This window comes from Crassostrea angulata, chromosome 6 (genome assembly GCF_025612915.1).
Source record: "Crassostrea angulata isolate pt1a10 chromosome 6, ASM2561291v2, whole genome shotgun sequence".
NCBI lineage: Eukaryota > Metazoa > Mollusca > Bivalvia > Ostreida > Ostreidae > Magallana > Magallana angulata.
Window position 1 is genome coordinate 32,525,815 of NC_069116.1, and position 24,512 is coordinate 32,550,326.

The following is a 24,512-nucleotide window of genomic DNA, read 5'->3' on the forward strand; positions in this document are numbered from 1 at the left end:
GTTGCATTTTTATCATTTTTAACAATACCAAATAGTTAATTTTAGGCTAGCTGCAGAACAGCATCAATAGAGCTACGCCACGCGATAGAAATACCCTGCAATTTTCGGTGCCAAAACGTGAAATCCCGTACACTGTAATGTAAATTTCGACTGAAGACTGATTGTCCACTTTTACCTGTAAACAAATCACATTGCTTCACGAGATGGTGATGATGGTGTTAAAGATTATTCTAGAGCAAACTTAATCGCAACTGTAGTAAAGTATTCAAAGATTTTGTTTGGTTTTGGTTTTGGTACTTTGGTTGTTTTAAGAACTTGATTGATTGATCCAAAACTAGCGCACATTTTTTTTTTCGTCTTGTATAAGATCTTTCATGTGTGAGGATCTCCGTAACTCCTCAAGTCAAAGTGTATTTTTTGAAAAAACAAAGTCACCTCCAAATGAAAATAATAGAATATTCCGTATTAATTTCAAGTTTTCAATAGTTCTGCGTTAAAATTCGAAGTCGTTTTGCGCTTGTCGTAATTTAAGCCCGAAAAATGGCGATAAGAACTGTCCACAGCTAAACGGACTATCAACCTTAAAATTTATCATAGAACAACGGTTCAACAGCCGATGTCAAGCTTGCATTATAAGACACAAAAATGAACTAGTTGCTGGATACTCTTAACCAATTTTTATTCGCTGCGACTTTATTTCACGATTAATGGCCGATAAACTGGTTCGTGACGACTAATGTTCGCGACCAAGCCTTATCCAGACCTATATTGTTTTAAAAACTATAGACAAAGGATTGATTCGCGGCAAGAAATATTCGCGACGACATGTCTCTTGCTAACCTCGCGAAAATTTCTCACACGCGAATAAAAGTTGGTTTACAGTAATTAGTTTAATTTTAATACGTGTTCAGATCATCAAACGAAAAATGAAAACGCGCTAAGTTGTACAGAATCGACTTGTATTTGCTGAACTTTTAGGGGCACTTTGACCGAATTTTTTTCAATTTAAATTACTTTGGCTTTTTTTTCATTCTCATAGACTTAGAGTCATCGAACTCAAAGAATTTTCGTGATAATTAGATATTTTCATGGACTAGTAGACAATCAAACATTAATTTTTCTCTCTACATAGAATCTTTGTAGGGACGATTTCAGTGTTAGCGTATTAAACAGTATTCCCCCCGTTTCCGATGCCAATAACATGTTTCTCTTGCAGACTCTGTGAATAACGTAGGATCAATTAGATGAAGAATCAGCACGGTCGCTGGATGTGATTGACCACATAGAGGAGAAAATCACTGTAATTATGTGCACATAAATATCACTATCAGAAAACTGTCGATGTTTGGGCCATTGTTGTAACTTACACTTAGCCTCATTATTTTTTTTTATTTGTTCTTCTTCTTTTTTGTATACGATACAAAAAAAAAATCCGAGTGTGTTCGATAAAATTCGTCAAAATGTAAATTGGCAAGATCAACGTACACAATAAACGATGCAAGTGACATTATGTGAATGACGTTATTGGGGGATTTTATTTACCCCTTGGGACTTCCCATGGTTGGATAAATCTGAACTGTCGAATGAAAGTGATAAAATGATATGTCAAGCGAAGACCTACTACCCTGGCTGGTTTCAGCGAAACAATTTTTACTCTTGTGATAATCCATCTAAAAAAAAAGTTATTATATTATTTTGACGGTCGAGAGACAAGTGAAAATTTCCAATACTTTTCAAATCAAATAGCAAACAGTTTTTAAAGCTTTATAGAATAAAAATAACATTCGTTAACGTCGCAGATTCATTTTCCTTGCACTCCAATTTCAAACTTCGTATCGGTGGGAGGATAAAAGATAAATGGGTGTATCAACTTCTACTCGGGGATTACATCAATATATCAACGTATGGTTTTCTGATAAAATCCAGAGGGCCAATGCTGAAACTGATGGATCCTATGTCCAGTGCTATAAAATTGATAAAGCATTTGGTACATGAAAAACGTTATGTTTGATTAATATCTAAGAAGGTATATTTAATTGGACATGTGAAATATGTCCAATCTTTTCTTTATAGAAACCCAGTGACAAATTTACAGATTGCCTTTTCCTACCTCAGTGATGAATGGTTATAAGTTAAAAAAAGGGGGGGGGGGGGTGATTGTCTGGAGGAAAGGGGGGGGGGTAGTCAATGAGTAAATAAATAATTGACACAACAAACATAGAGATACGGACATGCATATTACATATACAATCAGATAATTAAATTATTTCAAATGTAATATTATTGTTTTGAATGTGCTCATTACATCATTGTCTTATTTTTATGAGCTGAACAGAGACGGACAAATACTGCTAGGAGGTATATTGACAGAGAACTTTCCGACCAAAATAAAGTTTTTGATATTGATGTACCTAAACCTGGGGAGGATTGAAAATGCATGAATAGGTCTGAATTTAATAGGTTTTGTGAAGAAAAATCTTTACAGCTCTCGAAGCATAAAAATTTGTCGACTTATCATACAGTTTGTCAGTTTTCTTTGATTATTCAAGCCACAGCATAAATGAAAATTATTCAACGGCGTTTTCACAGACAAATTTTCTCCGTTAATGTCAGCAAAAGCATGAATTAATATTAACGTATTAACGTTATAAATTAATATTAACGTTTTCTCTTCAAACTTGTAACAGAAAACTTAAGTTTTATTTGTTAGTGTTTTGAAAATGCATGAATTATGTCTAAATTTGATAGGCTTCGTGAAAAAATCTTTACTGCTCCTTAAGCATAATATAACATTGATAAAACTGTCGATTTATCACCATACGGTTTGTCAACTTCTTCAAGCTATAGTATAAATGAAAAATATTTAACAGTGTTTTCACTTGTCAAACTTCCTCCATTAGTGTGAGCAAAAACATAATTGTAATATTAGCGTATGATATTTTCTATTAAAAACTTGTAACAGATAACTTATTACTGTAGGTAAGATTCATTTATCAAAGTTTTGTACTTTGCATAGTGACACTTCAAACGTCCAAAAACACGAAACTCGATGTGATCCAAAATTGCCACCAAATGAGTGAATCTCAATGAAGGTCACTGCTCATCCACACTGGACATATCATCCTGTATCGAGTGACCTTCCAAATGTAAATTATCACTATTATTTATCTTTTGCATCAAATATTAAGGTGACTATATGTTGTAGTTTAATCAGCATTCAGTACACAACAGATATTATAATACTTTCATGTTAAATACTGAAATCTGATTGGTTTAGACGCAGTTGATAATCCGTTCTATTACCCTCAGCGTTAGCAACACACTTAGCAACGGGTAACACAACGAATTGTTACATGCGCGTAAATTATGCGCGTACAGTTCGCCGTAGAATTCACTTCATTTCTAAATAAGAACAGAAAAATTTTCTTTAAAATTATGACATTCAGTATAATAAAATAATTAGTGCCTGTTTGGGAGGGTAACTTTTGAAATTGACAAACCAAGTCGTCGGTTGACAATGGCTTTCTCGGGGTGTCAATTTCAACAGTTACCCTCCCAAACAGGCACTATTTATATAGTGTTGAATTCTGGAAACTCATCACTCACACTTAGTGGTTCATCATGGCTAATGGTTTGCTTGCTGTTGCTTTCTTACCCCCCAAATTCGGCGGTTTACATCTTGAATTCAACGATTATCAATACATGATATCATATTTCAAAAACATTTATTCATTTAATTCTTAAAGGCGGTAAGTTAAAACAAAAGCACTACATGTACAAAGTTTTCGCAATAATCTAAAAATCTAATAAAAAAAATAAATGAAAATGTTCATGACCAATTTGATGTGTGAAACTGATTTCAAGAAAATGGATGGCAATAATTATGTAAATGTGCTTTTATGCAATTTATATTGTAACATAGAATACATTGTAAATGTTAATATCAATTGCGGGTAGATATGTTTTATTCACATGTATTTTATTGTCAAAACCCTTCACATGAACTGTGGTACAGACTATAGCAATTAAGGAATTATCTCAACTGGTTAAATTCCTGTTTCGAATTGTTTCCGATACCTAATTTTCAAATGTGTGCAAAACGGGAACAGACCCATATTTTGTATGAATATGCGCTGATTTACTGAGCCATGCACATATACTATACATGCATTTGTTGATAAAGCCATATAACCATAAAATCTAATAACTAATTAAATCGTTTATCAATTCGGCATAACTAAGAAGGAAAAATTTCTTCTTAAAGACTTTCACCTGCCCACCACCCCAACCACCCCACAGCATCCAAAAAAAATACCCCCTGAACCTTTTTTTCACTATTTAGTTCTACGCCATGTCAACCCATTTTTTTTCCCGTAGAACTATAGTTCTGTACCTATTACGTGCAAAATCGTTCTTGTAAAGGGTTGCAAAACTTTACAGAAGACAGATTTACAACTTGCAAATCGTAAATCAACACGGAAAGCAATTGTCTTTACAACTATCTCACGATAAGCAATAAAAGTCAAACTGCGGAAGCGGAATTGCTTGCTATGGTAGTTCTGAAATCAACCATATATTAACCGCATTCTCTTTTAAGATTTAGGCCACTATTTTAATCACCAGTAAACCCAGTTTCAATGTTCTCTCTGATTTTTTTCATATCAAACAATATTTTTTTCGGCCAGATTTCCAAATTACTATTTGCAAAGGCAATGTAGAAATTCTTTACTGAAAGCTAAACAACATGCATGGTGGTTTTTTTTCTTGGGGGGGGGGGGGGTTGGGGGGGGGTTCAAATAATGACATGTCACATTAAAAAAAATCATGAACTTCAGAAATGATAAATTTATTTACAACAAACACGCATTACCTTAATTCATGTCAGAACGCAAGTTTCTCTTACGAATTATAGTTCATCATTAATAGTTTACAGATCCTTTTTATCTACAATGGGATGTAGAGCAGTTTATTGCTTATAAATAGTCCAGCGCCCAATTGCTGAAGTTCGGGGTCTTGTGCTGAATATTACTTAAAGCGCAAAGACAATTCCGAGAGAATGGCACGTTAATCATATTTCTATATTAACAGTCCAATAATTGATTGTTCCGAAAGTGTGCTCAGCAAAGAAGTACTTGTTGAGGCGACAATTCCCTATGTCAAATGACGGAAATTAATCAGTCGTTTCACGAGTACAGGAGTAGGTCAGGTGATATCTATCAGTGCGTCTGAAAGCAAAGTACGCTTGACTGGCATTCGATGTCGTAAACAAGCTTGGAGATGGTCGTTTATTTTAGGACCTCTCATAATAAATGCATCCTCCAAGAATCTCCCATTATCAGCAATTCGATTGAAATGCTGATGTGACAAAGTGCGCGCGCACCTTGGTCAGGTGATATCTATCAGTGCGTCTGAAAGCAAAGTACGCTTGACTGGCATTCGATGTCGTAAACAAGCTTGGAGATGGTCGTTTATTTTAGGACCTCTCATAATAAATGCATCCTCCAAGAATCTCCCATTATCAGCAATTCGATTGAAATGCTGATGTGACAAAGTGCGCGCGCATGCTGTATCCTGCGTAATTCCGGTTGATTCGAAATATCGGATGCTACTGCATCTGTTCTGAGAGGTTATTATGTGCCATAAGATTCATATTTTGAGTAAATGAAATTGAGTTTGACTTATGGATGTGTATTTTCTATAATAATCTGTGACAATATAATTCGTCAATAATATGGTTCCACCAGTTATATACACATACCACCAAAACTTATGTTTTTGCACTCGTTAAAAAAACCTTGATTCTACCAATGATTGTTAACTAGAACACGTCCAATCTCACAAATATCTAAGGGTTAAACTTTCTATTAATCATTTCTGGTCAGTTTATATGAATATCATCATCATGATTACTTAATTAACCCCTACAATAACACAATGACAATCTGAAGAAGTTCAAAATTGTTGTTAGGAAATATATATATTTTTTAAAATTACTTTTCAAATATGTATAATTTCACGTGTCTCGTTGTAACAAAAAAGAATCCTGTCATATAATGCTATTATAACACTCGATTGTTATTACAAGAAAAGATGTAATTACGGCAACATCATCTTAAAATGGAATCCAAGGAGAGGCTAAAAGCCTGATGTAAGGACTTTGCCTTGGACGTGTTAAAGATGCAAGAACTCTGTTGGAAATATTGGAGTACTCTTGTAATCCCCTGTCTGGTTTGACATAATGATATTTGTTTGACGTATTAATTTTTTGATAAAAAGTGACTTATGAATCCTTGAAAAGAAGAGTTGTATAAAAAAAAAAGAAAAGAAAAAATGTTCAAAATTTTAAGCATCACTATGACGGATAATTATGCCGATTACAATGTGGCATTTTTTGCACTATGTGCATGTTTCGAAAATGTCAAATATGTCATATGATAGGCAATTGATCAGAGAGTTTATGACCACTTTTGTTATTGATGTATCTCACCTGTCAGGTGACAGGTGAGATACATCCTACCGGATTTTCAAAATATCCCTGTTGGAAAATTATATCTCCTATGAAAATAATTAGTTTCCCCATGAGATACTGATTTTTAAAGGTAAATATCTCAACTGCAAGGTGAAAAACAGGAGTTGTTTTATTTTCAAATTTTTTAAAATATATTTTCTAGACAATGATGTATCATTTGGTATAAAAGTTTTTTTAACGAATGCATCTTATGCAGGTAATAAAATGCAACCTTAGTATTGGCATAATTATCCAGCACAGAGAAATTAACAAAGTATTTGGATTTTTTTAAAGACAGTTTATATCTTAATTTCTTCAGTAGATTTCATGGGTAATCTGTTGACTAACATGCCTCCTTAACTTTTCCCCTTAATTATTTCCTAGTATATAACTTTCTTTTCATTGCAATTACATTTACCAAGCTGTCTTACCAATGGAAGTTACAACTAAAATTTTGATTTGACTACTAGCAAGGGTTATACTTATATTGTACACTTACACAACACACATCTACGTCTTGATCCAACAATTATTTTCATCTTATGTCATGTTGATCCTCGATTTTTTCAATGACATCATTTCCTCTTTCATTTCAATGTTTCTCTTTCATTATAGTAACTGTATTATACTTGCATTTTTCTGAAGAAACCGTAAAATTAGAACCATTTTAACAAGACCTTGGACTTTCAGTAGGACGTAGCTATCTATTTCTTGCGTCAAAACAAGTTAAAAATGACGCGGTTTCAAGTGAAATATGCACCGATTGTGTAGTCTTAGCTCAAAAGCCAGACAAATCTTGCCATGGCTGAGTGGCTAGCAATGAATAGACATGCCTACGTCACATTGCTGTTTGACACAACTACCCAAAGTCCGAGCTCTTGTTAAATTGGTTCTAATGTCTTTAGATCTATTTAAATGGCTTTGACATAGTGATGGCTAAGTTCATCAGTTTGGTTGTCACTCGTCATACGATACGTCATTTGATATGACACGTCATGTAAAATAGTGTTTGCTTTTACTCTCTCACATAATCCTCGTCAACCGCTCGAAGGAAAAGTAAACCGAGGAAAAGCTGGGAGTACTAAGGAAGAATCCTAAGTACGCTGTACTACGTAATGGGACATCTGTCGATATTAATGTAGATTAAAGTACATTATAATTGACAGACTTTCACCGGTTTAGAATTTTCAAATTTTACAATATATAACCAAAAAAAAAGCTTTTAAAAATATTTGGAGAGGTAAAAATTGTTAAACCCCGAGAGTGATTCGAACTCATGACTTACAGATTCGTAGTCAACCCACTAACCCACTGCGCTACGTTGTTAGGTGACAATATTGGGAAAGAAAATACTTATAATATTTAATTATATTATATTATATTATATTATAATTACGCTTCATTTTATTGTTTATTTTGATAAACAATTCGTCACAACATGGAAGTGTCCCATACCACCTTAAATATTGACAAAAACAAATTGTTTGAGAACACTGTTGTAGATAGGTTTACGCATGCATATGTGTCGTCTTTCTACAAGTCAATCCTGATTTCCAATCCTTTTTATGTATTTATTTGCATATTAAGATGTTGGTTAAATTATAGCCCTAAAAACTTTTCATACCCATTATCAAGTCTACGTAATGGCAATAGTTAACATGGATCAACAGTTCCTTTAGGCATGAGAGAATTGTATCTATAAAACGGCAGGTATAAAGTTAAGTGAAAGAGACCTTGGGATACTGAGTAGTTTGTTTAGCTTGGCGACTCCTGTAGATGCCTTTGACATGATTATCAAAGTTTCTTTGATTGTCTACTATCAGCTGCTATTGGCTCCTTTTGTAAATACAAACTTAGAATCCAAAAACTTTCACTTCCTTAATTAAAGGAACAATTTGCGTTATCTAGCATAAATAATTCAACAACAAATACATGTAAAATTCAAAATGACAAATGTTAGAACGTCGATGATGCAAACATAAATACATGTAAAGGTATACACAAGGTAAAGTCTCTGTTTTAAAAATATTAGTCTTAATCTTACCATGTGTTAACCCTAGATACATAATCTATCGCTCCTAAAGGTCAAATCACTGCTTTATTTCCTTTTGCAATACTTATCTAAATCTTACGTTCCATCTAGTAAAAGCCATTTGCCTCTACCTTTCAGACATCCATGTGGAATTCTAATAACAATCTTCTTAAATGTGTTGACTGGTCAAAAAACCCTTTTAATACATACTTTTAAGAGAAGATAGGTCAAACCATCATCCGTGGCGGACAAAAGACCAACAATTAAAATAAGGTGAATCAAAATCTCAGCCGGGAGGGGCAAAGTGATCTTAATGTTATGCTATATACATGTATCTTCGATCACCTGTTGTATCTTTTCTATATTCATACATGTACATATGTTGGTATTGTAAATATCAAACCCTGACGGTGTCACCCGGGCCTGTTGTTTGACTTATCTGCATGTACCAATTTGAATGTCGGCGATTTTATGACGGTTTAAAGTAACCAAGTACCCTCAGAATTACGGTATCTTTCGGCCTGACCGCACGGTCATAACGTTGCTAGAATTAAAAAAAGGGATAACGGATAAAGGAAACGAAATCTATAGGCTCTTATCTCGTATTGACCCCCGAAAAGGTGTTAGAAAGGGGATATTGGTTCGTGGATTTTTGTATTTTGTTATATATATTTTTTTGAGAAGACGAAAAAGGTGTTTCCGGGGGGTATTTTTAAAAATTTTTTTTAAACGAAAAGCAAAATGCAGAACGGGAAACAGCAAAATAACGAGACGAAACTAGATGTACAAGATGTGGAACTAAGGTAAGAAAAATACTAACAATAATGTTAACTTTAGAAAAAAAAAATATTTCGTTTAGTCCTATCATGAAGTAGACACAAAATTATGTATCATGTAAAAGATCTGCTTAAAAGAAACTTCAAATTCAAGTTAAATTAAGTAGGATAAATTAAACCAATAATCAACGTTTCAAAGGTGTGTAAAGGATGTTTTATCAGTTCTAGATTCTCTACGTCATATTGTCTTGTATTTTTTTTAAATTTATCATAATTAAATTTGTTCCTTTATAAATTTGTAACTGTTTTTTCCCAGCTTTTCTTCAGGTGTTATGCACGCACACGTGTGACCTTTTATTTCGCCTTTTCTCTCGGGTTCTTCCATGTCGCAAATGATAACATGTTTGCCTCAGTTAAATGTCCATTTAAATGTACATTAACAGTCGTTCAAGTAAGGTGTTGCACGAGATTTTATCAAGTCGGGTTTTTAAAAGCATCCCCAAAGTCTTATTTTTTCAGTACCTGTCATTTAAAGAAACATGCAAGCCAAATATTAGATTTGTTTACATTTTTTTCCCCAAGTTTTGTGCATGCATGTATTCACGTCCAAATTTTCATCTAGATCATACTCCTCCAGATCAAAATTTTAACGACCAATTAGAGGCCCAATTAACACGCCGATGTTTTGAGACGGTCAGTAAGCGAGGGAGGTCATTTATTTCTATGACGCACGTCGAGAAACGCATGACCCACCGTATTAAATCTGATAGGAAACAGATTTCATACAAAATTGAAAAAAAAAATCCATACGATAGCACCGACTTGTAAAAATATATAGCTGACCACTTTAAAATTGAAATCATCGAAAGTTATTGAGCTTATCATAAATAGTGATTTTATTTTTTTTTGGGGGGGGGGGGGGGGTCAAGATGGTAGCTAGAATTTTTAAAACAGTTACCTGCGGTTTTCAGCATAACGCAGCTGTGAGAATATATTTACACATTTTGAATTTGAGCATATTAATTACTGCAAACTTATTATTCATATGTATTTTTCAGCTTTAAGAAGAAAGGACCCAGAACAAACCTAGAGAAGTTTTTAATCTTCTTCAGTGTGGCCACTCTAGCAGTCTGTGTTGTTTTCATTGTCCTCTATATCAACAGCACCAAAGAGGAAAAACTGAACACAGCTAGTGAAACCGGCGCCAGCTCTTCAAGTTAGTCTAATTTAGCCGAAGTTAACAGAATTCATTCTTTTGTGTTTTTAGCGCAACCAAATAAATTAAACCCCACCCACTTTAAATGATTTTTTTACCTTGAGTATTAAATCTTGGCTAACCTTGTAAAAAAAACAACCTAGTCAAAAGTTCTTTTTTTTTTTTTTTTTTTTTTAAATCAGAACGATTTTTAATTTATTTTTTCAAGACTTCTTTGGATTTTAGATGCCAGGCTTAATACATGTATGCTAATGCATAAATATTGTCCGAACTTCAAAAATTGTGGTCAAATTAAGAAAACGAATGATAAATGAAATGACTGGTACAATCAACATTTAATTTTAAGTCAGTACACGCAATTTTCAATACATATACTATACGTCGGTATTGAACATGTACGTCTCCCGGTGATTTCAAAATTAAGTCTTTGATCGATTCTATGAAACTGCCTTTAGGTCATGTCTGCATGTCGGTAAAATCCAATATGTCTGAAACAGTATTTCATGTCAGTATAAGTTAATGAGACCATCGCAATGTCTGTATGTCGTTCAATCTTATTAGTCAGTATGCATGTTACTCCATGAGTTCGCCGCAATGTCTGTATGTCGTTACAGCGTATTCATCATTATAACTCGCAATACCATATTTGTCAGTATATATATATACTAGTATATATATATGCAAGTCGATAAGTCTCTCACAGCGTCAGTATGTCTTTGATGTTATACTGTATTTGTCAGTACATGACGATTGGTTATTTTCGCACTGTCGATTATAATGTATGCCTGTTGCAATGTCAGAAGATCGTTATATATATGCATAAATAGTATAACTCAGTTATCTGTCAATCTGTATGTACACCTATTTCTCTTAGGTTCACATGTATGTTTCATTTGGTAATTCAAAATAGGCCATTAACCGTTATCATTGCATGTTACCAAATTTAAAAGTTCGTCTTCTTTACCCATATTCTGCTGTACTTTATCAAATTTGTTGATCACGGATTTACGTAGTAGAGTAATTTTTTGATCGTTTAATGACATCAAATGTTCATATTGAAGTATGATAACTATATGATAATTTAAAATCATGCGAAAATTATGTAGGTATGATTATAGATATCCATAATGTATAGCATTCCGAATTTGATTTAATCCATGAAAATTGATTGATGCCCACGAATATTAGTTAAACCACAGAATGTGGTTAGTAGGCTTAGAGAAAGGGAGGGGGTGGTACTTATAACGAGAACTCTCGAAATGCATAAATACAATGTAACGTATTTATTGAATTTTTACACAAATTGTATACACAGGCTTGTACACGTATGTGATATTTACCAAACGGATACTAACAAAAAATTACTTCAAATTGAAAAGCAAAGAATGGAAGTTCTTAATACATTTACTTATTTTTCTTCAAATATATAACCAAATTTTTCTAGAGTTTTGTATTTAGGACAAAAACTCATAAGACACAGATTTAGGGATGTTTATAGCTTTCAAATCACAATCTTGTACAAATAACTTGATGGGTAGGTAAAACTAAAATGACCCCTGAATAGATGCTTGAATTGCTGAACTTCGTAGAAACGAGATGATTTACAGACAGGCTCAAGAGTTACGAAATCCTTACCCTAAAATTGTATTGTCCTTGAAAATCACGCACTTTTTATAGATAGTTACATGCTACATGTATAGTTCTGTTATGTAAAGCTTTATATATATATATATATATATATATATATATATATATATATATATATATATATATATATATATATATATATATATATATATATATATATATATATATACATACTGTATTAGATAAAGGAGGAGTAGATACTCGCTTTTGAAAGTTAATGATCTTGAAGCATAAACATCTCAATCTGGGGATTGTGTATTTCTTTGGTGGCAAAGTTTGAAGATAGTCAGTTGCATATGATTATAAAATCTTTTCAATTATTTCTAGAGAAAGTTGTAAAATGATTTATGTAAATCAAATTCTTTTTAAAGAATTAAAATTTATGGCAAAAAAACCCATGATTTTTACAGACATCAGAGATTTGTTAAATTAATCTAATCATATTTGATTTGGGTCGTTTGTTGTTGTTTTTTTTTAAATTCTGACGCTTTCGTATTGTTCTGCTCTTTTTTTTTTTGCAGGCAACATCTGTCTTACCCCAGAATGTTCAATAGCTGGTATGTATAGATATTAAATATAACCTTTGGTCGTTTTGGTTTTACATTATTTTTAAAATCGTGTGACGAATTCCATTTTATACCCCATTCCCACTCTCCGCTATCATACATCAAAAAAAAAAAAAAACCAATTGCATAATTTCATAGCCAATGCATCTTCAAATAATGTGTCCCAAAATATACGCAAGTGCTTCCAATTGTTATTTGAATCAAATCAAATAACAATGCACTTTCCTTTCAAATTGGAATAAATGCATGTAATGCTATAGATAGATATCTGAAAATGGAGGATCACAAAGTTAATTCTATGTTACATGGCTCACACATGCACGAGCCCTGTACCTAAAACTATTACGTAAGGCAGTCCTCCCGGGGGTCTTTATGGCCCCATATGATGATTTTATTGTCGTCCGCTAATGGTGGAGATGGTAGCGTTCTGAGGAGCCTTTGGAGAGTCTGTAAAGCAATATAACAATTGCTCTCTCCAGTTCTTGACAGATCTGCTCTCGAGATGTTGGCTACCGTTATCACTTGTACTTGTATCTCAGAAAGGGCTACTATCTTCTCACGGGTCCCTTATCCGACGAGATTTAATAAAATATAGATCCAATTATCAAAAATCCAGCCATGCATTATTAATTGGTATTATTATTATTTTTTTTTTAAAGTATTTTTTTTAATAATTATGAAATCGCATAGTACCCATGTTATATTGCAAATTTTTATGCATTAATATGATTACAATTTAGCACATACTGAGTATTCATTTCTTAACAATGATTTTTTTTAGATTAGAGTATTAAGACAGAGCTAAGCTAGCGTGCAACAATGAATAAAAGGGGGAAAAGTGTGTGTGTGTGGTGGGGGGGGGGTGTTCACATAATACCGAACCAATGGTAAAAATAAGCTTTTACATTAGATCGTTTTAATTAAGTAAAAGGAGCAAGGAAAGAGCATTTGCTTTTCTTTATTACAAAAGAAATCAGATTAAAGAATTTTTGTTTTAAAGCTATTGCTAGAGTTTTTTCCTAATGAAGGAAATAAAGTAAACCCTTGGTAATTGAAAACAAGCGAAATCCTATTGTCTTGATACCAGCTAGCTCTCAAAAGTCGTTTGACAAGGTTATGGAAAAAACGATTTTAAATAAAAAAAAAAAAATGACAAAGAAGAACAGTGTTTAAACCACATGATGGTTATTTTTTCAGCGTCGCGACTCTTGAGTTCTTTAAACACGGAAGTCGCTCCCTGTGAGAATTTCTACGAGTTTGCCTGCGGAACATGGGCAAAAAAGAATGTCATTCCCGAGGACGTCTCCAGCTATACAATGTTCAGTGTCGTTCGGGAAGACGTGGAAGTTATCATGAAAAGTAGGTCACGTCGGATTAAAAAAGAGACCGGATAAGACGCACCTAGAGTGCTTGGAAATGTCAGTATTTTTCTTTATAGTGTATAAGACAAAAAACTCTCTTGCAAGGCGAGGAGTGTTTTATTTTATATTTCAAAATATATATATATATTTGACACGGACGTCACAATTTGCCATTTTGATGCTATTTTGAAGTGAAGGATTAGTATGCATTGATATATGTCACGATATATCCAAAAAAGAGGAAGAAGAAGCTTTTGCTCAAACGACATTTAGATACAATTGTTTGTTCATCATAACTGAAATTAACAATTCGCAGTAAATGTAGTGTTGATAAGAGTTTGTAGAACTTTTTTTTAGCATGAAATTAAAATTGTCACAAGCAATGAAATGTAAGTAATTAACGTAATATATAGAACCCTTCTCAAATTTTGTACCGAATCAATTAAGGAGAAAATGGATTTTAAAAAATTAATGATTTATTTAGACAAATATTTTTTTTTTAAATATACTTACGTCAGTTTTCAAATGGCAAACTATTTTATCCCAATAGATAATAGTATACATATAAAATGCTTGAGTTGGCAGTATATTCTAATATTGTAGTAGAACGTAATTTTCAATTTCGTAAAAAAAAAAAAAAGATAACACAATATAACATATGAACATGTTTATCTATTTATATTGTAGCTGTCCTGGAATATCCGGCCCAGCAAGACGACCCTTTATCCGTGGTACACGCCAAAAACCTCTACAAGTCCTGTATCAATCAAAGTAGGTTCTAAAATACTAGTAACCTAGTATAAATAAAATACAAACAAAATTATTAATATTCAATGCCTATAAGGTACAACATTCATCTGTGCAGTCATGTGAATACAAAAAATTGCTTTATTATACGGTTGATTAACTCCTACATGTAGCCCTCTGATTGGTTGATACCCAACAATCTAGTTAAAATAAAATTGAAAGTGATTTGGCAAAAGAAACCTTGATAATAATTAAAATGCACACAATAGTACAAATCCTGGGGATTTTGACCAAAATTATAGAAGTTATTCTAGTTAAGAGATGTTATCTTCTACCCAGATAATTATACCTACCCAGATAATTATACCTACCCAAATACCTTAAAACCAAAAACCGTGGGCGTGTTTTTCATTTAAGTACTTAGACTTTAAAATTATTGTTGGACTACAACCTTTTATTTTCAACTCTTCAAAGATCATGAGATAATTGTCTAATACAGGCACTAGTTCTATAACTCGGTTTGAGCTTAATATGCCCTGTTAACATTTCAGTTCATTTGTTTTGAGAAAGTATAATTATCAGTTATGCCTACATGAAAATTATATATATATATATATATATATATATATATATATATATATATATATATATATATATATATATATATATATATATATATATATATATTAAGATTCAATTGTATGTGATTCTCATCTACTGATTCTGTCAACATCTTTTCAAAACACGTTACTAATTTCATTTATACAATCACGATTTATATTAATTCTATTATCGTCCACGATTCATATCCATTTTAATCCGGGTATATTTTTTCTTTTTAATTTCTTTTTTGCAAATAAAATGTCAAAAGAACCCTAGATTGAAATTGCACATATTTAAGACAAGCCTGTGATCTCTAAATGTACATGTGTACGTCACCGTAATTGTTGAGGCAATAAAGTGTTCAATGGCAGCAAATAAACAATATCAAACACAAAAACCCCTAAAAACAGACATAACTACAACCCCCCCCCCCCCCCCAAAAAAAAAAAAAAACAACAAACAAAACCCCAAAACCCAAAGATTTATTCCATGACGTCTTCAAAGCATTTTGTCCACTCACTTCTTTCTTCAGTAAAAATGTATTTTTGGCATTAAGCCAGTTAATGATAATACTAATAATTCCAATAATGTTTGGTTTCCTCTTATGAGTCATATATTTTTTATTGCTTCCACGCGTCGTTTTTTATATTCATATTTGTCCTAGTGCTAAAAAGCAAACTGTCTTGACTTTGGCATTAAACCAGGCCAAAAGAAAGTAGGCTACATACAGGTTACATTTAATTGCATCTGCACTTTATATAGAAATTAGGAGTCCATAGTTTTATTCTCCTAAAAATCATTCACCTTTTATAAGTATAATATAGACAGCTTTAAATGTGTCTTAATTTTATAATGCAATCCAGATTTGACCCAGAACCTCTAAAATTATACATTCAAGTTAATTAAAACAAACAGACTGTACTTCATTCAAACTGGCTTTAAAAACTATTTAAATAAATCATATAATTTAACTGCGTTGAATATTGTTGAAGATTTTTCATTTCGTAAAATTTCCAACTTGAAATTAACAAGCATGCATATGCTACACGTGAACAAAATGGTGATAAAAAGCATCCCTTATTTGAAGTAATTTCTTATCTTCTGTGTACATACGATTTGTCCTATCAACTCTTCTTCCAGCATACATTGACAGTCGCGGCATCGAGCCAACGTTTGGACTTTTGAAGGAACTCGGCGGGTGGCCAGTTCTGGGTAACAACAAGGGCGGTAACTGGAGCGAGTCACAGTACGACCTGACAACACTCCTGTTGGATCTACTCCGATATAACAACAAGCCGCTCATAAACCTCTACGTCTACACGGACTCCAAAAACTCCACCATCAGAATTATATACGTGAGACGATGATATAGTCAGATATGTTTTTAATTTAAAAAAAAAAAACAACTGTGGTGGCATATAGTTCCGCAATAAGTTGTCAGATAATTTATTTAAAAATTGACTTGTCACATTTTTAAGTTGATATGCCAGAAAGCTCTCAACATGACTGGGAACCTAATATTTTGTTATCAAAAAAAAATTCTGCCACTGTCGTATACTTGTCATCAAAATATATGTCAAGTCGACTGAAATGTCCAACAAGTAAACTCTATGCTTTACCGTTTTGCGTGTGCGCTCTGAATTTGTCTAGTTTAACATCGGTATTTTCAGAAATATAAGAAAAGAAAGCGTTATTTGATTTTCATGATCGCTACATAATTTGTTTATTTTAGTTAGATCAACCCGACTTTGGAATGCCCGGTAGGAAATACTATCTGAATGGTTTGGATGATCCTATGGTGCAAGCTTACAAGAAGCTGGCCCAAGCTGTGGCTGAGGAATTTCACGCAGACCCAAGTACAGCGGCCGCGGATATGGAAGACGTCGTTAAATTGGAAACCGACATTGCAAATGTATTGTTTAAACACTTGCACATTAAATTAAAAAATAAATCTTGTTCACGTAATAGTAATAATAAATATATGTGGAAGATAGAATGAAAAAAAAAGTTTTCAAGATGAACGTTTAATATACATTGATATGAAGTTTTGAAAGACATGTAAGGCTTATAAACAGGATGCTTTGTGTATTGGTCAACAACAGGCGGAAATTTTATTATTATTTTTTTCACTTTTAGATCACTATGAAGGATGAGGACAGGAGAGACAACTTCTTGTTGTACAACCCGATAGAGATGAGTAAGCTCAGGGACAACTATACCGTACCATCTAATGTGAGTGAATGTAAAAGATGAATAGACATTTTGTTATTACCTTTGTTGCAATACCTTATGTTTACTTTGTCTTTTATTCGTATTATAAATAAAGGTGAAATTTGAAGACATGTGAGAAATATTTGTTATGGCAAAATATTTTGTTTTTTGCTTATTTCGCACAAGAACAAATTTTTGGAAGGTACTAAATTATAACCTTTCTGTTTGGTGAGGGAACGGTCATTGTATTTAATTTTACGTTTTGTCGTTGGATATATCTTGAGTGATTTTTTTTTCATTTGTAGGCAATGTTTAATTGGGAACAATTTATTACACGTGTAATGAGCATTGATGGAGTCGATGTCTCCTTACCCCCCAATGAAACCATCATCGTTAGAGCCATTCCATATTTTTCAAAAATGTTTGAAGTCCTCGGAAAATATCCTAAAAAGTAAATATATTGTAATACTAACGCAAATCCACACAGACGTTTAATTCAATCCTTCATTTTTTGTTTTGTTTTTGATAAGCATTCATGGTAATATAGACATTTTAATCTGCAATGCTTTTTTAATGTAGATGGATACTGTTATAACTTTATTAATTTTTTTAGTCATACATGTTCTTAAGAAAAAAAGAAGTAATAGTATAAATATTCAGTGTTTTTTTTTAATCTTTGCAGAACTGTCGCAAATTATCTTATCTGGCGTATAATGAAAAACAGAATAAGTAATCTGGGTCAGAAGTTTCAGGAACTTACCACTGAGTATAACAAGGTAAGTTCTATACAACACTGGCCAAGAAATCCTAAGAGGGGCAGTCATTATTGGATTTAATTGTTTTTGAGAATTATGTTTTGATTCTGTAGGCTATATATGGCACCTCAACTCCTCGGGCAAGATGGCGGACGTGTGCGTCATACGTCAACACTTACTACGGTCTCTCTCTGGGTCGGCTGTTTGTAAAGGAAGCTTTTGATGAGGATGCTAAAAAAGAGGTAAACTGTGTTACATTTGCACTCTGATAACCCAGATTCGCGAAGGTCTGATTTTATAACTGTTTTATTTCGTGTTTACCATTCATTCCCAGGTTTGACTCTCCATGGCGAATTTTACGTTGTTTTATACTTAAAGGACTGTCCATCTATGAAACAACATATCATTCCCTTCCTCTGCAGCATGTTCATTCTTTGATGATCCTTAAAATCTGAACACCGCGAAATTTAATAAATTCGCTGAATTTTCTGACCGTTCCTGTTAGTCCCTTATATTGTTATTCGATGTAGACGCTAAAAAAAATAAACTTTGATTTTACGACATATTGTTTGTACTTTTGTAGACGTTAGATATGATCCATAATCTAAGAGACGCTTTTGGAGAGCTTGTGAATGAAAACACTTGGATGGACGATACCACAAGAGCTCTTGCAAAAGAAAAGGTACTTTAAAAAAGTGCACGGAAAGGGGACTTTTATCTTTTATTTACATGTATAATTAAAAAAAATGCCTTTTTATGTTTAATTTGATCCTTATAAGTCCATCGACATATTTCTATACTCAAATTTTAAAAAGGTTTCTTTTTGGGTTTTTTTTTATTATCAAGGCAAAATATATTCAAGAGAAGATTGGATATCAAGATTTTATCCTAAATACCACAGCGTTGGATGAGTACTACGAAAATGTGAGCGAAATGATAAACGAGTTTTTTGTATTCTCAAAATAATGTTTAATGCACTGTGAACAAAGATCAAGCTCGCCCTCTCTCTCTCTCTCTCTCTCTCTCTCTCTCTCTCTCTCTCTCTCTCTCTCTCTCTCTCTCTTATACAGACTAGAAAGATTTCGCGAAAAGCAAAATGTTCATGAATAAAAAAATAATGCCACTCAGAATATCAGTATGCATGATACTAGTAAGCACAACCCGATTTCAATTGTCTCCTTCTTTTCAGTACACAGCTGCAGCAGACACATATTTTGAAAACGTATTGTCTAATCTTAAACGGTCGTCGATCGATTCCTTGCGATATCTACGATACGAAGTGGATAAGAATGAGTAGGGTTTATAGCTTCCTATTCACGTTTGTACTTATTTACTTCTTTGCGATTCTTTGAAGTTGAAATGACAAGACTTCAAGCTCTTTCTTTTATACGGCCACTAATTTTTTTTCCTTCATTTATTTTTCTTTCATTAAACAGCTGGGGTACGGCACCTGCCACAGTAAATGCGTATTACAACAGTGTTCTAAACAGAATAAGTACGTGGGTTGGATTTTATATAATTTAAAACCTATTCTGTAACGAGTTCTATTTTCATGTTATACAAAAATTAATCTATCCGAAGAATATTGCTTAATGAGATGTAGTAGCATAACTATTTCATTGACCAAAGTCCTATGAAATATACCCCAAAAACCTTACTATTCATTCATTTATAGTGTTTCCTGCTGGAATTTTACAGCCGCCATTTTTCTCCCGTACACAGACAAAGTAAGCGAGTTCGTGTTCTTTGTGTTTTACTGGCAAAACAACTACATTATTATTATCATTATTGAACCAGCAATTAACATTTCATAAAACACTGCATAAAACATTGAATATCAATAAAGCAATCACCATGTTTACCATCTAGATCTATGAACTACGGAGGCATTGGCGTGGTCATAGGACATGAAATCACGCACGGATTTGATGACCGAGGTATGCTATTACGTAATTATGAAAAAATCTTTATATACTATCATGTAATATGTCAAACTATTCGCCTCTATATTTTGTTTGTTTTTATAGTTTTGTGTGTGTATAAAGAAACAATCATGAGATTACACGTACTTTCGTTAGGATGACTTTACTTCCGTTAGAATGACAGACTTACTCTTTCTTCCGAAATCAAAATTATAAGTTCTTACTTCCTTATTATATGACGTCAACTCAACGTCCACTTCCTTATTGCATTCATTGCAAATTTACATCTTTTTTAGAGAAAACACTAAATATATTGTATTTTGCAAGGAAGCATTTCTAAGGTTTTCATGCACATATACAACAATGTACATGTATGTTAAATTTTTAAAAAAAAATACACCCTCTCCCAAATCATCAGCTTACTTACGTTTGAATGATTAAAAGCTACAAAATCGATCAAGAAAAGTCCGTTTATTATACATCGCAACTTTACCTCTAAAGGTGTTACACATTGACAAACAAAACCGCTTGGTATATCAAATTTTGCAATAAGCATTCACTTATGTATTACAATTTCAAATACATGTACAATATGAGTCTTAAAATATAGTCTGAAATTTGCCCCCAAAAATTTGTTTCTTCAACTTTATATTCCATAAACAACAACGTAGAATAAGAAAAAAATATATATATTCTGTCTTATCCTAAAGGAAGACAGTATGACAAAGATGGTAACCTGAAGCAATGGTGGACGGACGACGTGATACAGAAGTTTAAGACCCAGGCGCAGTGTCTGGTTGACCAGTACGGGGATTTCTCTGTACCGGAAGCTGATGGTATGAAGGTCAGTAGAGCTCAATACGAATTTCCTCTGAAAACCTTATACCGGAATTCTTCTTCGAGTAAATGATTTGTTTGTATTTGCTTTGTTTTATACAGATCTCAATCTATGGCATTGTGTACAGACATAACTAATAGAAACTATAGATATATTAATAGTTACAAGTAACAACATTGATGGAAAGGTCACGAACACGCTGAATATTTCTGATCTGCTGATTGCATTTGAAAGAAATTTTAACTCGCCAATTTAACTATTTTTTTTTATCAAAGTACAGCATTGCTTTTAAGGCTCAATCATTTTTTGAAGGCTTGGTCAGTAGATTTAATGAATGCCGAATTGGTTTTTTTGTTGGAAAAACTACAATAGCAAAACTCTTTATTTTTTAACCATATATAATTTACACCAACCACCAAAGTTTATTTGCAAAGTTTTAAGAAAATCGACCGTCTGAATCTTTTTAGGAGCCATCTCAAAATACAGGTAATTTACAATAGGAAGATATAGGAAATTATCATTTCCCGCAAATCTAAGCAGATTAAAACATTCTACAATTGCTTTTTTCTCAAATTATAATATGTGATTAGTAACATCACTTTCTACCTTATATATAAAAAATACTAGAATATTAAAATTCTACCGTCCGCGTTTAATTGGGGTCATCTCAAAATATTAAAATCCACCATATTTCTGCTATAATTATATATTTGAAGTATTATAAATTTAGATTGGTAAAATGGATTCATTTAAAATTAAGAAAAACATCCCTGAGTATAGAATTATTCTGTGTACAGATTTTCAACGGCATGCAATTTTAACTTTTTCTTTTATGTTATTTCTTATAACGCACTCCTACAACGCTTCGTTTTATCATAACGTCATAAAAGCACAATGGCAACGCTCACCTATCATACAACGGAAAATCGTTTAAAAAATCAAGTTTTCCTTACAAAATCTAGATATTTTATCTCTATTTTGTTTAATGTTCAATTTTATCTATGATATCGAAAAAAATTCATTATAAGTATATACATAAATATATATATACTGTATTTTACTGGAATGCAAAAATGAAAACTAAAGTCTGAACAAAACACTTGACGTCATGCTAATTTTATTGCAGATGAATGGTATAAATACTCTGGGAGAGAACATTGCCGACAATGGGGGACTAAAGGAGAGTTTCAGGGTAAATTAACACTTTCATCAAGCCATCGGTGGAGTCACGGTTTTTTATCATAAACGAGTCCATCATTTGAAGATACATTTTTTTAGACAAAAATACCCATTTTTAATGTCTGGTTGTTAAATTGTTTTCATCTTCAGGCGTACAGAAGATGGGTGGAGACACGTGGGAGTGAAGAGGAACAGCTACCTGGCGTCAAATACACACACAATCAAATATTTTTCATTAATTTTGCTCAGGTGAATAATGAAGTATTAAACTCTGGAACAACCTTATTTGTTATAATGCAAAACCGTTTCCAGAATGGTGCATCGCTTTTAAATCTTATTTTATTTTAGCATACTATTTCTGTTCATTAAAATCTCTTGTACAAATATATTTTAATACACATGTACTTTTGTTGTCACAGCAATCGAATGGAAGAGCAATGTTAAAAAAAACAAATTTTTAAAGAGTTTTGTATGATAGGTTTGGTGCGGAAATATGAGGAAGGAGGCTGCCATAAACCGGATTCTGACAGGTGTTCACAGTCCGGGAAGATTCAGGTACATAAATATTTTCCCTATGTAAACGTATAGAAAAGTAAAAACATTTAATTCATTTTGTGTGAATTTTTTAATTACGTCATAATGATTATAGGTATCATTCACATGTTAACACTATATTGTGAATAAGTTTGAGCGATTTGCTTTTCTTAAACGAGAATATAACCAATGTGCAATGTTTAAAAGTTCATCGTAATATGAACTTGGTTGGTACGTGATCAAAGCTTCTGAGAACTTTGTAAGGGGGTGTTCGGCCATCTTGTACATATGAGGACCAAAAGTAAAAAACAAATTCCAGAACTGACTTGTAAATGTCAAAAAACTGACCAAGGCTATTGTTAAACATGCAGATGAGGTTTTACATGTTGTTTTGTTTGCAAATTGCGCATGTTAAGAACAATGTTTTTAATTGCTTAGAGGTGCGTAGCTGCAGACTGAAGTTGAAGATTAAAATCTTTAAAAAATATAAAAAGATGCCATTGGTGTCTATTCTACAAACATTTGATAAGAAGGCTGAACCTTGCAGTTTACTTACAAAAGAACTTGTAAAGTTACAGGCACCTGAAGTTATATATTTTTTACCCCACAATAAAAAATATTTACCCTCTGCCTTATTTTTTCCTTTTATAGGAAAAAAATATATAACGTCATGTGTTTGTGTGTAAAGTCACAATTTTTATTGCTTTTTTATCTTTTGACAACAGTTTTGGTCAGGTTTTGGCATAAACTAGTCAGTTTAAGAATTGTTTACACTTTTGGTCTACATCTATATAAGATGTCGGACATTTACTTGTTTATTTCTTTAAAATGTTCTCCATCACTACAATTAAAGAGTGTTTAGCTCAGTAAAAAAATTAAACTTTTTTCTACAGGGTTATTGGTACATTGCAAAATTCGGCTGATTTCTCCAGAGCTTTTAACTGCAATGCTAGCAGCTTTATGAACCCACAAAAGAAGTGCTCTGTTTGGTAAACGATGCTAGGTTCGACAGGAAAAGAATCCTACATATGTAGAGAAACAACATTGAGAAGATACACATTCTTTTATTACTGCATGCCATGCAATTATTTGTGTTTAGAAGAAAATATGAATTTTGATTCAAACTCGAGGATTTCAAGATTTTTACTAAGTGTACATGTATAAATTATTTTACTAATTTGATATATTTTCCCCTCATTTAATACATGCAAGCTATGACTAGGATTTTAATTTTACATGTGTTTTTTTAAAAAAAATTTATCAACTCTTTCATTTTAAAAAAAAATTTTTCAATACATTCAGAAACAAATTCAGATTTGTGGAAAATAGCTGAAGATATTAAGGCAAACTTTTGCAATTGTGTTACTAAATGCATAAATATGATATATAAATCGCATATTTAACTAGAATAAAAAGATCGAATAAGTTAAAGAAGCGGGTTAAATGGATGTACGTGAATATATATGCATACATTGTATACCAAAGTGTGTTTAAAATATTTCATTCACGCGTTGATTATCAAAACTGTGTCAACGCCAATGGTGATGTCAGATCATTGCGATTTGTTTATATAATTAAGCTAATGGTCGAATTCTAATAAAAATATTTATTAAGGGG

General features: G+C 32.6%; 1 protein-coding gene across 1 annotated transcript; it reads left to right on the forward strand.

The window, feature by feature from the left end:
- The first annotated feature begins 9,033 nt into the window (after positions 1–9,033).
- On the forward strand, positions 9,034–24,512 carry LOC128190401 (neprilysin-like). The gene is made up of 22 exons (XM_052862442.1): positions 9,034–9,343; positions 10,375–10,532; positions 12,701–12,736; positions 13,943–14,104; positions 14,794–14,877; positions 16,597–16,811; positions 17,189–17,368; positions 17,593–17,688; positions 17,973–18,118; positions 18,350–18,443; positions 18,536–18,664; positions 19,006–19,104; positions 19,269–19,346; positions 19,612–19,715; positions 19,859–19,917; positions 20,098–20,149; positions 20,292–20,359; positions 21,055–21,188; positions 22,309–22,374; positions 22,512–22,610; positions 22,840–22,916; positions 23,789–24,512. Exons 1-22 carry the CDS (start codon positions 9,282–9,284, stop codon positions 23,886–23,888), a joined length of 2,298 nt encoding a protein of 765 aa, XP_052718402.1. The 5' UTR covers positions 9,034–9,281; the 3' UTR covers positions 23,889–24,512.